The sequence below is a fragment of the Syngnathus leptorhynchus genome, chromosome 6, assembly GCF_054491065.1.
Source record: "Syngnathus leptorhynchus isolate UIUO chromosome 6, UIUO_Slep, whole genome shotgun sequence".
In the NCBI taxonomy this organism is placed as follows: domain Eukaryota; kingdom Metazoa; phylum Chordata; class Actinopteri; order Syngnathiformes; family Syngnathidae; genus Syngnathus; species Syngnathus leptorhynchus.
The window spans coordinates 13,407,559-13,420,120 of NC_141200.1; the positions used below are offsets into that span (position 1 = coordinate 13,407,559).

At 38.6% G+C, this 12,562-nt stretch overlaps 1 protein-coding gene and 1 non-coding gene across 2 annotated transcripts; one reads left to right on the forward strand and one right to left on the reverse strand.

Moving 5' to 3' along the window:
* Nucleotides 1–1,287: 1,287 nt before the first annotated feature.
* LOC147056070 (aminopeptidase N-like) lies at nt 1,288–10,792 on the reverse strand. The gene is made up of 20 exons (XM_085914306.1): nt 10,606–10,792; nt 10,370–10,512; nt 9,831–9,967; nt 9,464–9,590; nt 9,078–9,232; nt 8,875–8,988; nt 8,431–8,574; nt 8,069–8,134; nt 7,619–7,684; nt 6,122–6,294; nt 5,880–5,959; nt 5,585–5,715; nt 5,422–5,477; nt 4,951–5,098; nt 4,739–4,830; nt 3,138–3,248; nt 2,868–3,035; nt 2,662–2,802; nt 1,979–2,060; nt 1,288–1,902 (listed from the first exon to the last, which is right to left on the reverse strand). Exons 1-20 carry the CDS (start codon nt 10,734–10,736, stop codon nt 1,747–1,749), a joined length of 2,421 nt encoding a protein of 806 aa, XP_085770432.1. The 5' UTR covers nt 10,737–10,792; the 3' UTR covers nt 1,288–1,746.
* Nucleotides 10,793–11,592: 800 nt separating this feature from the next.
* trnai-aau (transfer RNA isoleucine (anticodon AAU)) lies at nt 11,593–11,666 on the forward strand. Its single transcript has one exon. It is a non-coding gene; the product is annotated as a tRNA-Ile (tRNA).
* The last annotated feature ends 896 nt before the right edge of the window (nt 11,667–12,562 follow it).

Below are 12,562 nucleotides of genomic sequence, written 5' to 3' on the forward strand. Positions count from 1 at the left end.
AAGTACAAGTAATTGAAATGATTGTCTTTCATTTTATTGGTGGTTCATGGTATAATTTGATTTCTATTTATTACATATGTGTATTTGTGGCAATGACAAATCTGATCATTAAAGCAAAATTGTCCATGCTTTGCAGTCTTTGAAGTACAATTATTTATTCCATGACCGAAAAACTCAACACATTCATACTCATTCTACTTTCCCGGATATAAAATCTGAAACTGTAATCTTTGAAGATCCATATGTATAGTTACTGTTACTAAAATGAGCCCCAAAAAGCTTTGATGCCAACTTATATCCACAAATTACACCGCAAATATCCTAGAGACCAGCTTCTAAACAATTGACAAAAAATATTTGTTATAACTACCTGTTAGGGTGGTGCTCACTCTAACTTATTTGCAAGAACCGCACGAGAGACAGTATGCCCTTTGAGCACTTGCAAGTGGAGAATTTGTTCGGTACTGTAGGTACAGCGATTTTCGAACAAAGTCTGCCTTTGGTCTCTTGCAAGAGCATATTTATTGAGAACAAGTAGGGTGGTGGTGACATTGGACATGTTTGGTGGTCACCTCAGTATCTGGTTAATCAGTGCGGAGGGTCCCAGCTCATTGTTTTACAAGGTCGTGGAAACAGAAACTAGTGGAGCATTTTAGATGACTAACTAAGCAAGAATGTTTCCACACCATTTGGAAAGTTTCAACAACTGAATGGGTAAACTTTTCAAAGTCAAGGAAAGGTAAAAGGTTTAAACAAAGATAATAATTCTAGTCTACGTTCCAACATAATCATACGATCAAGATCATTTGTCAACCCTAACACTACCCACATCTGGGAATATTCCAGCGGAATTTCTTGCCAGACCCCAACCATGGTCTCCTGCATTGGAGACAGTGGAAGCAACGATGATTTCTTCAAGGAGGAGCCAATCAAAAACATCATATGCCTTCATCACTCAGAAACTCCTGCATTACTTCTGCCTCGTGAGCACTGACAATTGAATTCACCAGAAGGAGCCCTGCATAATGCCTGCATAACCAGATGGTTTGACAGAGCTCGACCATTTGCTAATAGGAGCCAGGGTCCATCTGGCTAGCACACAAAAATATGTGTGCCTTTCAAGGACAACCCTCATAAGATCGCCTTAAGAAATCCCGTGAGCATGGTAGTGGCAAGACCATGAACAGGCATGTGCTCATTGTTTTTTTTCATTAAGTTTTACAAGTTATTGGTCAGAATAATGGTGGGAGGTTGAAAAAAAAAAGACATGTAAACAGAGGTGGAGACTTTTTATATTGACTGTAGGTCTACATTGGTTTGTATTACTAAATTTGTACTATAAACCACAATTTTGTAAGAATAAATTCTAGCATGAGCATATCTTCTCTCCCCAAGGAGAACAAAGTTTTGGCCAAGGTACAGTAATTGTAAAATACCAACACTCTACTGTAAAAAGTCTATGCGGTCACACTTTTCCCCTGGCTTTAATATCAACATAAATGTGGTTTTCAATTAATTGATAAAACTAATGAATCTGTCTTATTTGCAAAAGTCATAAAATCTTAAGGGATAAGTGTTATGCATAAATGCATTACTGATCACACACACAGACACACACATGCTCTGCTACTTTATTTGTGTGTGTGTATAGAAAACATTGGGCCATTAGTCAGATGATTACCATAGTGACATAATGTATTACGTTTGCACCAAATCTTGTCAGGAGATACAAAATCATCAAAATCTTCACTGGTCTGTCTGGCTGGTGAACCAGTGGAGGATCTCCTGTTTGTTCTGCTCTAGCCATTTGATATTTGCTCTGGTCCTCTCCACTGCTTGCTCCACTGCCATAGTTGCTGAACCAAAGCCTGTGGCATGGTGTTCAGTCACAAAATCCTCCAGCTATCAGAGGAAATGTGAGAAATAGTTCAGACAGATGCAAGATTACAATACATAATGATTGTTTACATTGACTGACCTGTTGTAAGTGGACAGGTGTAGAAAACCTTGCTGTGACTTCATAAATTATTGAGGCAAAATTGAAGGAGCCACCACTATATCTGGAAAGAATAACACGGGAACAGCGTCAACTCTATTTTCCTTTGCTTATCTTGACCCAGGCTCTCATGTTCAAGGTCTGCCCTCGGGCCCCATGGTTGGACTATCTTGGAACACTTTAACAGGCAGACATCCAGCTAGATATCTGTATTCAGCTGTATTCAGCTGTATTAAGCCAAAAGTCAAACACATTATAGTACATTTGCGTGTTCATGTGCCTTTAGGTGGCACAACCGTATGAGTGACACCAGGGGTCTGGTATTAGTTCGGTTGGCGAGTGTTGGCATCTCCTCTGTGCTACTTTGACAGACTATTAAATATCATGTGCAACTCTCCTTTTATTTTGTAGTGCCTTAACAGAAGCAAGTTTGTATTTCCAATTTTGGCCAGAAACATAAAGCACACTCGCGCGCACACACGCACCATAGGTCACAAACAAAAAATAAATCACTAAAGAGGAAAGTCAAATAGTCTGTGCTGTTACGTTAAACAAAAAAGGAAGAGATAACTAGACAACAAACCAACACAAATTAATTTCAAATTCAATTAAAAGTTCACAGCACACATCCATTTAGCACTATTATCCATGACTGCAAGACTTACTCATTGAACATGAAGTCCCATTGAAGTCTCACAAAGTTCCACGCTAATTCCTGACCCAGTCTGTTGCTGGCCACAGCTCCAATGACTGTAGCGGCATCCTGCTTTCGAATCATATCTGGCATTAATGTGTACGAGAGATACCTGTGAAACCCGATAACAGCTATTAAAATCAGTCTTCAAAGCATGAAGGAATAAAACATGCTTACCTTTCCAGCAATTGTGTGTTGCTGGTACACGCTAGGGCAGACATGAGTTTATTTGCCTCACTGGCCAGAGATGCATTCTTGAACTGCGCCCAGCCAAACTCCCACTCCGTCTCGTCTCCAGATGCTATGGCACTGCAGTATACGGCATCTCTCAGGTGAGGCTGGATCCTGTCAAGAGAAATACAATGAAGGTTGTATTTTGTGTTTGTTCGACAACATTCGTGGTTAAATGAGTACTGTGTAGAGTATGACGTGTTGTGAAGAACACACAAGTTATGTTGAGGGTTTTGCATCCATTGCTCAAACCAAGTGCTGGTCAGGTTTTGGCACTGTGTTATTCCAGTCTTACAGGCCATTTGGATGGCATTCACCTGATTGTACCTGCAGGGAGAAACAACATGGCCATCAGCTTGGTGCGCAATTGGTCCATTTGTGCAGTATGCCTTTGACCACACCATGTTCATCCTCCCTGACTGGGGGTGGAAGGAGTGCAATACTTCTTAAAATTAATTTTGAAAACTCATCCAGTGTTGTCTTCTCATGAAAATGCTACCATGACTGCAAATCAAATTAGATTCAGGCAAGTATTGGATTATTACCATATTTTTCAGACTAAAAAATTTTTCGGGTGGGGCGACTTATACTTAGGAGCGACTTATATGTGAAATTTTTCACAAATTTTTACTTGATCATTAACACATTACTTCCTTACTTACTAGTATAGTTGATCAATTTGCATGTTATTTTCACTTTAAACCGCATGATGGCGCACTATGGCTGTGGAATAATTGGAGCCTCACCGACAATTAGTTTTATTCACTGACTTCTGGAGTCAGGATATTTAATGATTTGGACTGACACAGATAGTTCCAGAGTCAGGAGATTTAATGATTTGGACTGACACAGATAGTTCGATACATTTGTTATTTATGTTGAAGTTATTTGACATATAGTTTATTTAGATTAGGAACGTGTATGTTGTTAGACTTCAGTAGTTTCCGATTGTCTAGCGAGGCCGTGAAGGCAGAGGATCCAGGGCGCTTGCGTGTGTTTGCTCATATGTTGAGCTCTTGTTTAGTGAAATAAAGAGCTGGTTCCCAAATCCCACGTCTTGTCTGGTACTTTGGTACTTTTATGGCTGATGCAACTTGTACTCCGGAGCGACTTTTAGTCCAAAAAATACGGTAATATATCATTAAATCTCCTGAACAGGTGAAAACTTTGTCTACCTTGATGACTTAATATCAGCAAATAAGCTACAATTTTCCACAACCAACAAATGTCAACAGTATTATTACTTCATACATGGTTCGAAACCTCAACACAGTATGGACCTATCAGTACTGCAGTGGTTCTTAACATTGTTGGAGGTACCGAACCCCGCCAGTTTCATATGCGCATTCAGCGAACCCCTCTTTAGTGAAAACTAAAATATTTTTTTTCAAATTCAAGACATAGATGTTTTTACTGGTGCACAAAATGAGCCGTGCATGAACATCACTTTGTTCAAAGACCAAAACCAACACAATGCATGAACTCACAACAAATTACATACCTGCAAATTAGTGTGACTTCTGCCGTTGCCTTCGCGAGACCAGTTCAGATATGCGTCATCACGAATTACACAATAAATCAGGTGTGTTTGGACCTCCACAGTGGAGGCTCTGCCAAACCCCTGAGACCGACTCACCGAACCCCTGGGGTTCGATCGACCCCAGGTTAAAAACCACTGCACTAGTGGCTGCCATGTGGGGGATTAAACAGGTAATATCCATTACCTTGGCCTCCTTTGTGTTGTTCTTGCAAGTATAATTTCCCCATAAAGAGCCTCTTTTGTAAGTGGCCAGGTGTGGAAAACCTGATATACTCACTGGTCTGTGTGTCTCTGAGGAATCTGGATCCAATCTGATGTCATGTTTTTAAAATACAGGTAGAGAGGCGTGACTAACTTCTTCATGTACTCCTGGAAGTGTTTCAGAGAGATGAGTGAAGTATAGAATGTAAATGCTACTTTCCAAAACTACACAGTAGAACAAACATGACAATGGATCTTGGCTTTGCCTAAAAGTGACTATTTACGTACCTGCATCGGGTGGTAGACCTCAGTTTGGTCAAACATAAGGTAATAATAGTGAAAGTTATTCAAAGCAGTCTGCCAGGGAATGTACTCAGTCTCAGCATATAAATAAGATGTGGTTCTCAGAGCAAGTGAGGCAGAGACGAGACGAGCTCTGCAAAGGGAACAGAAATACATCAATTTGATTTATGGGTTATCGAATTTATAACTTGGTTATGGAATAATGAATGAATCTTCTTCCCAGTTTTTTCACTATTCAGAGGTACTTTTTTTTTTAATTAAGTTTTGTCTTCACTTTTTCTGTTTTGTTTTGTTTTGCTGGGAAATAGTGAATGTTATCCTTGAATTTAATTGGTTGAAGGAATAGAAATTAAAAAAAAAAATCAATGGATTTCGCAAATCTTTTAGTTAACTTAATGTTGTAGTGGGTTTTAACAAATTTCCTGTAAATATTACAGACACACTTGAGTTCTCTACCTGGCCAGATTAAAGGCATCATCCACAAGCTGGGCTCTGTTTGTTAGTGGTATAACCTGCACAGGAGATTTAAATGTTTGCACACAACATGTTAGCGTATATATTTATTCCACAAAGAAGACAGAACCACAAACTAATTAGAGTTGATATCAGTATATTGTACCTGATGATCTTTGATAAGCTGAGACAGAAGTCTTTCCCAGTTTCCTAGATCATAATTTACCCGATAATAACCTGTGACGTTGATATTAGCAAGAATCCACGAGCTGTCACTCCTCATCTTCACGTTTACAGCTAAAAAGAGCAAGGTGCATGATATACGTATAAGGTTTGCAAAAATAGTTCCTGGACTGATGTTAAAAATCCTTCTAGCCAATGCTAAAACAATGTAAGATTTGCCCTTCAGTGTAGGTCAGGCTATCAATTTGAGCATCTACAGAGAGATATTTGTTCCATACTTGTTGTCTTCAACAGCCACCAGGTATCTCTTTGGACCTCACCAGACTTCATCCATTGAATAGGAATTAGCCACTCATAGCTGTAAAATTCATAATAAAAGCAAATTGTAAAGCATATATTTTTTTATATTTAGTCAAATCTATTTGTACAATTTCTTTTTTGTATTTATTTATTTATTTATTTATTTATTTATTTATTTATTTATTTATTTATTTATTTATTATAAAAGTGAAGTACATACTTATATGGTGAGTGCAAGGAGCTGTTGGACTGAGCGTCCAGCAAGAAATGCTTCTGAGATACTTGTCCTGTGGTAGTATCAATGGTAACGACAGGGAAGCCCATCTGGAGTGTCCACCGATTCATGATGTCATGAACTTGTCGAGGAAGATATATATTGTTGGCTTTCACCGCCTGTTGACAAAGATTACACAACGGGCTGAACATTGGTAGAGCATCTGTGACAAAGCGCAAAAACTGTCACATCCTGATTTTGGATCGTTGGGCCTGTTTTCCAATTTGCCTGACCGGTCTGTGCCAAGCCGAGCGTTGTCACAAAGGTGTGCCTGGTGGTAGAAAGTTGCACGTATCATGTTTAAATACTGCCGTAGGTAGTCTAATGCAACTTTGGTGGGTCTGATTGGGGCACAGGCAGGCACATTATGAGCTCTGCGAACAGAAGTGGTGGATTTCACATGTATTTCATTCATAACAATGTGAACAGCAGGCATCACACTCTCGAAATCAGCGGTTCCCAACTTTTTTTGCCCTGTGTACCCCTGAACGCTTTTGTCAGACCATGAGGACCCGCTCACTGATGAGTGTTAATGATTTTCAGAAACTAGAACGTAACGCAACAGTTAACAAGAAAAACATTCAAGCCCACTACAACAGTTTTACTTTCTTTTCATCGGTAATCTGAGATTTAGTAGGACACTTGATCTGACAAGCCATTGATGTGATTTTGGCGTGGCTAAGTCACGGGTTATTGACTTGTCAAGGAAACAAGTTGTAGAACACACATATTATTGTATTTCCTACATTTACTAACTAAAAAGATAATAACAACTAACACTTATTGTCTTGGAAATAAAATATTAAGGGTTTATTAAATGTCTCCCTGCAATGTGCTTGCATGGGGCCCTCCCTAATTGGGAATCACTGCTCAAAATCACTTTAATTCACTCAATTCACTCAATACATAATTACTGTTATTCTTATCAAGATAAAATACTGGGGGGGGGGGTGCTTAACTGGCGTTACGCAGATTTCTGACGAGGCTTGCCCCATTTTTGTCAGACACATTCATGGTGCTCAGTTGTACCACTTGTCACATTGGAATTATGGCAGACATCGAAGCATATTATGTTTTTTGAAGAATCCATAAAACCGCACTACAGTTACAGTAAATATTTTTGTGTTCACCTTGTCATATGATATGGTTACTGCTTTACAAAACCAAATGTAAAATTACATAAAGAACTTGCAGTTTTATGTTTGATATGGTATTTATTATGTGTGTGTGTTGTTTTTCATACATTTCACACTATTTATCATATGATCACTTGTGCATTTTGACCATAACAGATTTTAACTGAAGCCTGGGATTTAACTTAATGTCGAATTTAAATCAATCCCAATAGCAATGATGACGGAAAAGATGCAGTAAATTCAATAAAATATTTGGCCCTTTATAGGCTCTGCAGTAAGTGAAATGAAACTAAACCAAACTCCTTACCATTTGTAAATTGTCCCATAGGTCATTTCCGATTACGTTATTATAGGCAAAGCAGCTCAAGTATTTCTGGAGAAGAAAGACAAGCACATTATGATGCATTAGATTTGCAATTACCGTAATTTCCGGACTATAATCCGCACCTGAATATAAATTGCACCAGCAAAAATTAGGGGCAAATCCTGTTTTGTTCAGATATAAATTGCACCAGACTATAAGCCCCAAGTGTTTGAAACGAATTGTGCGCATTTCTATTTCCTGTATTACCAAAACAAATCATTTTACAATATCATAAAAAGCATGATAAATCCATAGATAACAGCGCCGCACTATAAAGCGTAGGGTTCAATGCCTGTGGTAAAAGTAGCGTTTTATAGTTTGGAAATTACGTCGTTTATGGGTTCTGGACAACATTGCTAATTGTTCTATGTCAATTATAAGAACTATACATACCTTGACTCCTTGGACGAAGACGGGCTCTGACAAGAAACCAGACAACATTCTCAAGACTGCTGCACCCTGGGGAATAGAAAGTTGTGTTTTGAAACTTGCAGCAATGTATTTTAAATGTTTCATTTAATCTTGGAAAATATCAGATGTGGTAAATCCAGTTTCAGAGAGTAAAAACCCTGTCACAGTTTGGCTTTAGGTACGGGAGCTTCAAAGCTTTTTCCTATGTACAGTATGTGCACATGCATGTGTGTGTGTGTGTGTGTGTGTGTGTGTGTGTGTGTGTGTGTGTGTGTGTGTGTGTGTGTGTGTGTGTGTGTGTGTGTGTGTGTGCGTGTGTGTGTGCACGTGTGCGTGTGTTAGACCTTGCTGTATGAGATGGTGTCAAACTGCTGACTGATGTGCTCGGGCAGTAGAATACTGTCTTCTTTCAAAGACAAAGGGTGGGAGGAGGTCAAGGCATCAACTGCAAACGCCCTGTGGGTTTTTTTGAGAATTATCTGATCCTTCTAGAACAAAGAAACAGGGATATGTAATCAGTTTCTGGAGTTCACAATAGAGATTTATGTAGGAAGGGAAAAAAACTGTACAAGCACATCATACCTTTTCCAAGCAGTAACATTAGAGACAACACACAAGTGAGACTCGAACGACTTGAACAACCGTCATAACAATATTTGAAAAGCTGTTTGTCAAAGTTGCCCAATATCTGCAGTAGTTTTTGAATGAAGTCAAACAATTGTTAATGTGGATTACCAAGAAAACAAGCTGCAAATACAAAAATATAAAGATTGAAATATGGTCCTCACCAAGCCCCATGTTGGCTCTAAATAGTCAGCTGCTACGTAAGAGACATAAGAAGCAAAGCCCTCATTGAGCCACACCTCATTCCACCACTTCAGGGTCACCAGGTTACCAAACCACTGCATAAGAGAATGAAATGTCACAATTTTACTGATTCAGTCAATTTGAAGGACTCATTTTAAGTGGGAGAACGTGATCATCTGCAGACCATGTGTGCCAGTTCATGGGCAATGATGGTGGCTGTGCTCTGTTTATTTTGACTGGAGGAGGTCAAAGGGTTGTATAACAGTTTGGTTTTTCTGTATGTCACCAAACCCCAATTCTCCATCGCCCCATAATAGAAGTCTGGCAGAGCGATTTGATCTATGAGATAGAGCAGCAGAGAAAGTATTGATTGGACGGTCTTTGGAGGAATCATCTAATACTTTAACAAAGCATGTATCATCGAGTTTATTGTTGATGAATTGCTGCTTCCAACCCCCTCTCCAAAAACATGTAGGTGAACAATATGAAGAACTCCAGAATCATTCTTATTTAAGAAATAAAAGTGGGTAAAATTGTATTTGTGTATGAGGGCTATTTTCCTAATCTAACCCAACTTCCTCAAAGGATAGGAGATGTTGTAATAGGATTGAAGGAATTCCAAAATGGGTCCTGTCACACTGAGCGCATAGTTTCCTTGTCCTTGCTCCATGGACTTCCTCCGGGCCCAGACACGTAACTGAAAATACACCCACACATTACTTTAATCTAAATTAAGAAAAGAAATGAAAGTTTTTATATTAGTATTTATTTAGATATATGTATTTACCTTTTAATAGCATGCGGGTTAACAGTAATTGGAGACAGCAGAATAGTTACTGTATTCATGTTTACCTAAACTCAATACTTAATTTTCAGAAAATATTTTTTACAAATGTGATGTAAAAAAAATGATAGATATATTCTTAACATGAGTTACCAAGATGTCATCTTGCGTAGAATTGCGGTGTGTGTAGTCTGAGATGACAATAGCCAATAGATATGTTGACATTTTCTTAGTTGGCTCAAATCTGGTCCTTGTCACGGCTATGCCATCAATAGTGGTGTTAACAGCCTCTAATATGAACACAAAGGATCAATCAAAAAAGGATTGAAAATCAGTAGGAGACAGGATTCATTTCAGATGACTGTGAAGGGAGTTAACGTCAACCTAGCAGCATGTTGTTGAGTTTCATCCTCCACTCTCACCATGCCAAAAATGAAATACTTACAATGTGGGAGTTATTTGAGAGTCTAACAATATTTTTTTCTCAATGACTAAAGATATTTTGCTGTTGGATGATGATTACATGATAATCATTATATTCCATGCATATACACCATAGGAGGTAGATGAATGGGCAGTGATTAATTTCCTGTATATAGAACACATTTTATTATTTGAAATAATTCACGTGTAAATCAATAGAGGCAGAGGGCCTAAATACAATATGAATAAATGCTGTAGTTAAAACTGACCTGTTTCAATGCCATTGGACAAGGCTACAGTTTGGGGTGGGTGGATGAGAGTTATGTTGAAAACAGCTTTCATAGCTGGTTCATCGAAACAAGGAAAGGTTTTTCTTGCGTGAGTTGGATGCATCTGAGAGCTAGCAATAATCCTGTGAATGAATCATAATCAATCTGAGCACCTGACCTTACCTCACTCAAAACAAATCTTAAAATACTGCACGAAAATATACTGTAGAATATACCTTCTGGCTCCATCCTCCACATATTCACTTCTGTAAAGGCCAGCTAAGTCATCAGCCAGCTCTCCAGTGAACTCAGTGTGCAGAAGATATGTCTCGTCTTTGGTTAAAATATCATTTAGCTGAATCACCATGTACTGTGTCTTTGGCTGCAACCATGTGGATCTAATACTTGGAACGTAACCATTGCCTGCATAAAAATATAAACAAGTGAGATATGCTCGCTACCACTTATTGGAACCATGCACTGAACTAGTCGGCAAATCACATTGCACGTATCTAGACAAACATTCACAATCTCAGGTTGTCCTTCAGTAAAGTTTTATCACTTTGTATTATATGATTTTGACTTGAATGGACCTAAACAAAATACTTCCCCACTTCTCTCAAGTTTTATAACCAAGGCGGAAAGTTTCTGGGACATTTGTCGACCGGCATTTAAATTGATTGTCCTAACCCCCAACCCTAACCCAAAAGAAAATGCTTAAAAAAAAAAAAAAAAAAACTAACCCACCACTCCTCTCATTAAAGTTTACACCCAAGGCAGGAGTTTTTACGACATTTGTTGACCAGACTTTAAAAATGTTGTGTCCTGTTAGCTCAGTTGGTTAGAGCATGGTGCTAATCTTTGCCAGATTTGTAATGTTGCCAAAGACCTCGCTTGGACGTGCTGTTCTTAGTGGGTTGAATTCATTGAGGTCTCATCACTTGGTATATGGTTTTATCTTCAGCAGACCAAAAGGAAATGCCCAAAAAAATACAACTAACCCTGAAGGAAAAAAAATAACCCTAACCCACAACTCCACTATCCGTAACCATTTTTCCTAACCCAAAAGGTAATGCCTTTAAAAAAACAAACAAACAAACAAACAAACAAACAAACAAACAAAGCTTAACCCTTAACCCCAACCCACGCACTCTCATTAAAAATGTTTATACCCAAGGCAAGAGTTTTTTCGACATTTGTTGACCAGACTTATGAAACTACATGCCCTGTTAGCTCAGTTGGTTAGAGCGTGGTGCTAATAACGCCAAGGTCATGGGTTCGACCCCCATATAGGCCACTATATTTGATTATTTATGCTCCTTGAGCTTTGCCAGATCTGGAATGTTGCCAAAGTCCTCGCTTGGACATGATGCTCTAAGTGGGTTCAGGTTGTCATTCATTGTCATTTCCGGTTGCCGGAAAAAAAAAACCCACTAACCCACCACTCCTCTATCCCTAACCATTTTTCCTAATCCAAAAGGAAATGCCTTAAAAAAAAGAAAAACAAAGCCTAACCCTTAACTCCAATCCACCACTCCTCTCATTAAAAATGTTACAACATTTAAACCCAAGGCAAGAGTTTTTTCAACATTTGTTGCCCAGACTTTAGAAACTGTGTGGCCTGTGTGATGTTAGCTCATCATTTAGGTCTCATCATTTAGTTTATGGTTTTATCTTCAGCAGACCAAAAAGAAATATATTTATTTATTTATTTATTTATTTATTTATTTATTTATTTATTTTTCTGGAGATGTTTAACTTCATATGAACTCCATATAAACAATCATTAAACATTGCATCTTAAAGTCTGAGAGCTGCAACAACACAGACTAGAACACATAGAGCACAACAAAGATGTGAAAGAACCCACATGACATGATCCCTCTTCATCAGTATGTGTTAGTGTGTGAATACACCTGAAGCAAGAAGCTGGGCAATGTGTTTGTTCTCCAGCAAAGTGTAGTTGAGTTTGTTTGAGTGGATCAGGACCAGATCGGTTTCTGTTGTACACTCAAACTCCACAGTAGATGTGCCTGATGGAAAAAGACATCACATGTTTTAGTATATATTGACACTGTTGGAGCTAGGAGTTTTTCCTTGGGGTGACTATGGAGGAGCCAAAGACGTCTTGTATAGCAATTTTCCACCTGTTATGGCGGTCAAAGCACTTCACACTGACTTCCTCATTTGCTT

Bases quoted from the DNA above. Each gene is read 5' to 3' on its own strand.
- LOC147056070 (XM_085914306.1), bottom strand. From the start codon at position 10,736: ATGGTGATTCAGCTAAATGATATTTTAACCAAAGACGAGACATATCTT. The intron at 5,960-6,121 runs GTATGTACTTCA...TGAATTTTACAG, and splicing joins TCCTTGCACTCACCATATAA to CTATGAGTGGCTAATTCCTA. The intron at 1,903-1,978 runs GTCAGTCAATGT...TTCCTCTGATAG, and splicing joins CACCTGTCCACTTACAACAG to CTGGAGGATTTTGTGACTGA.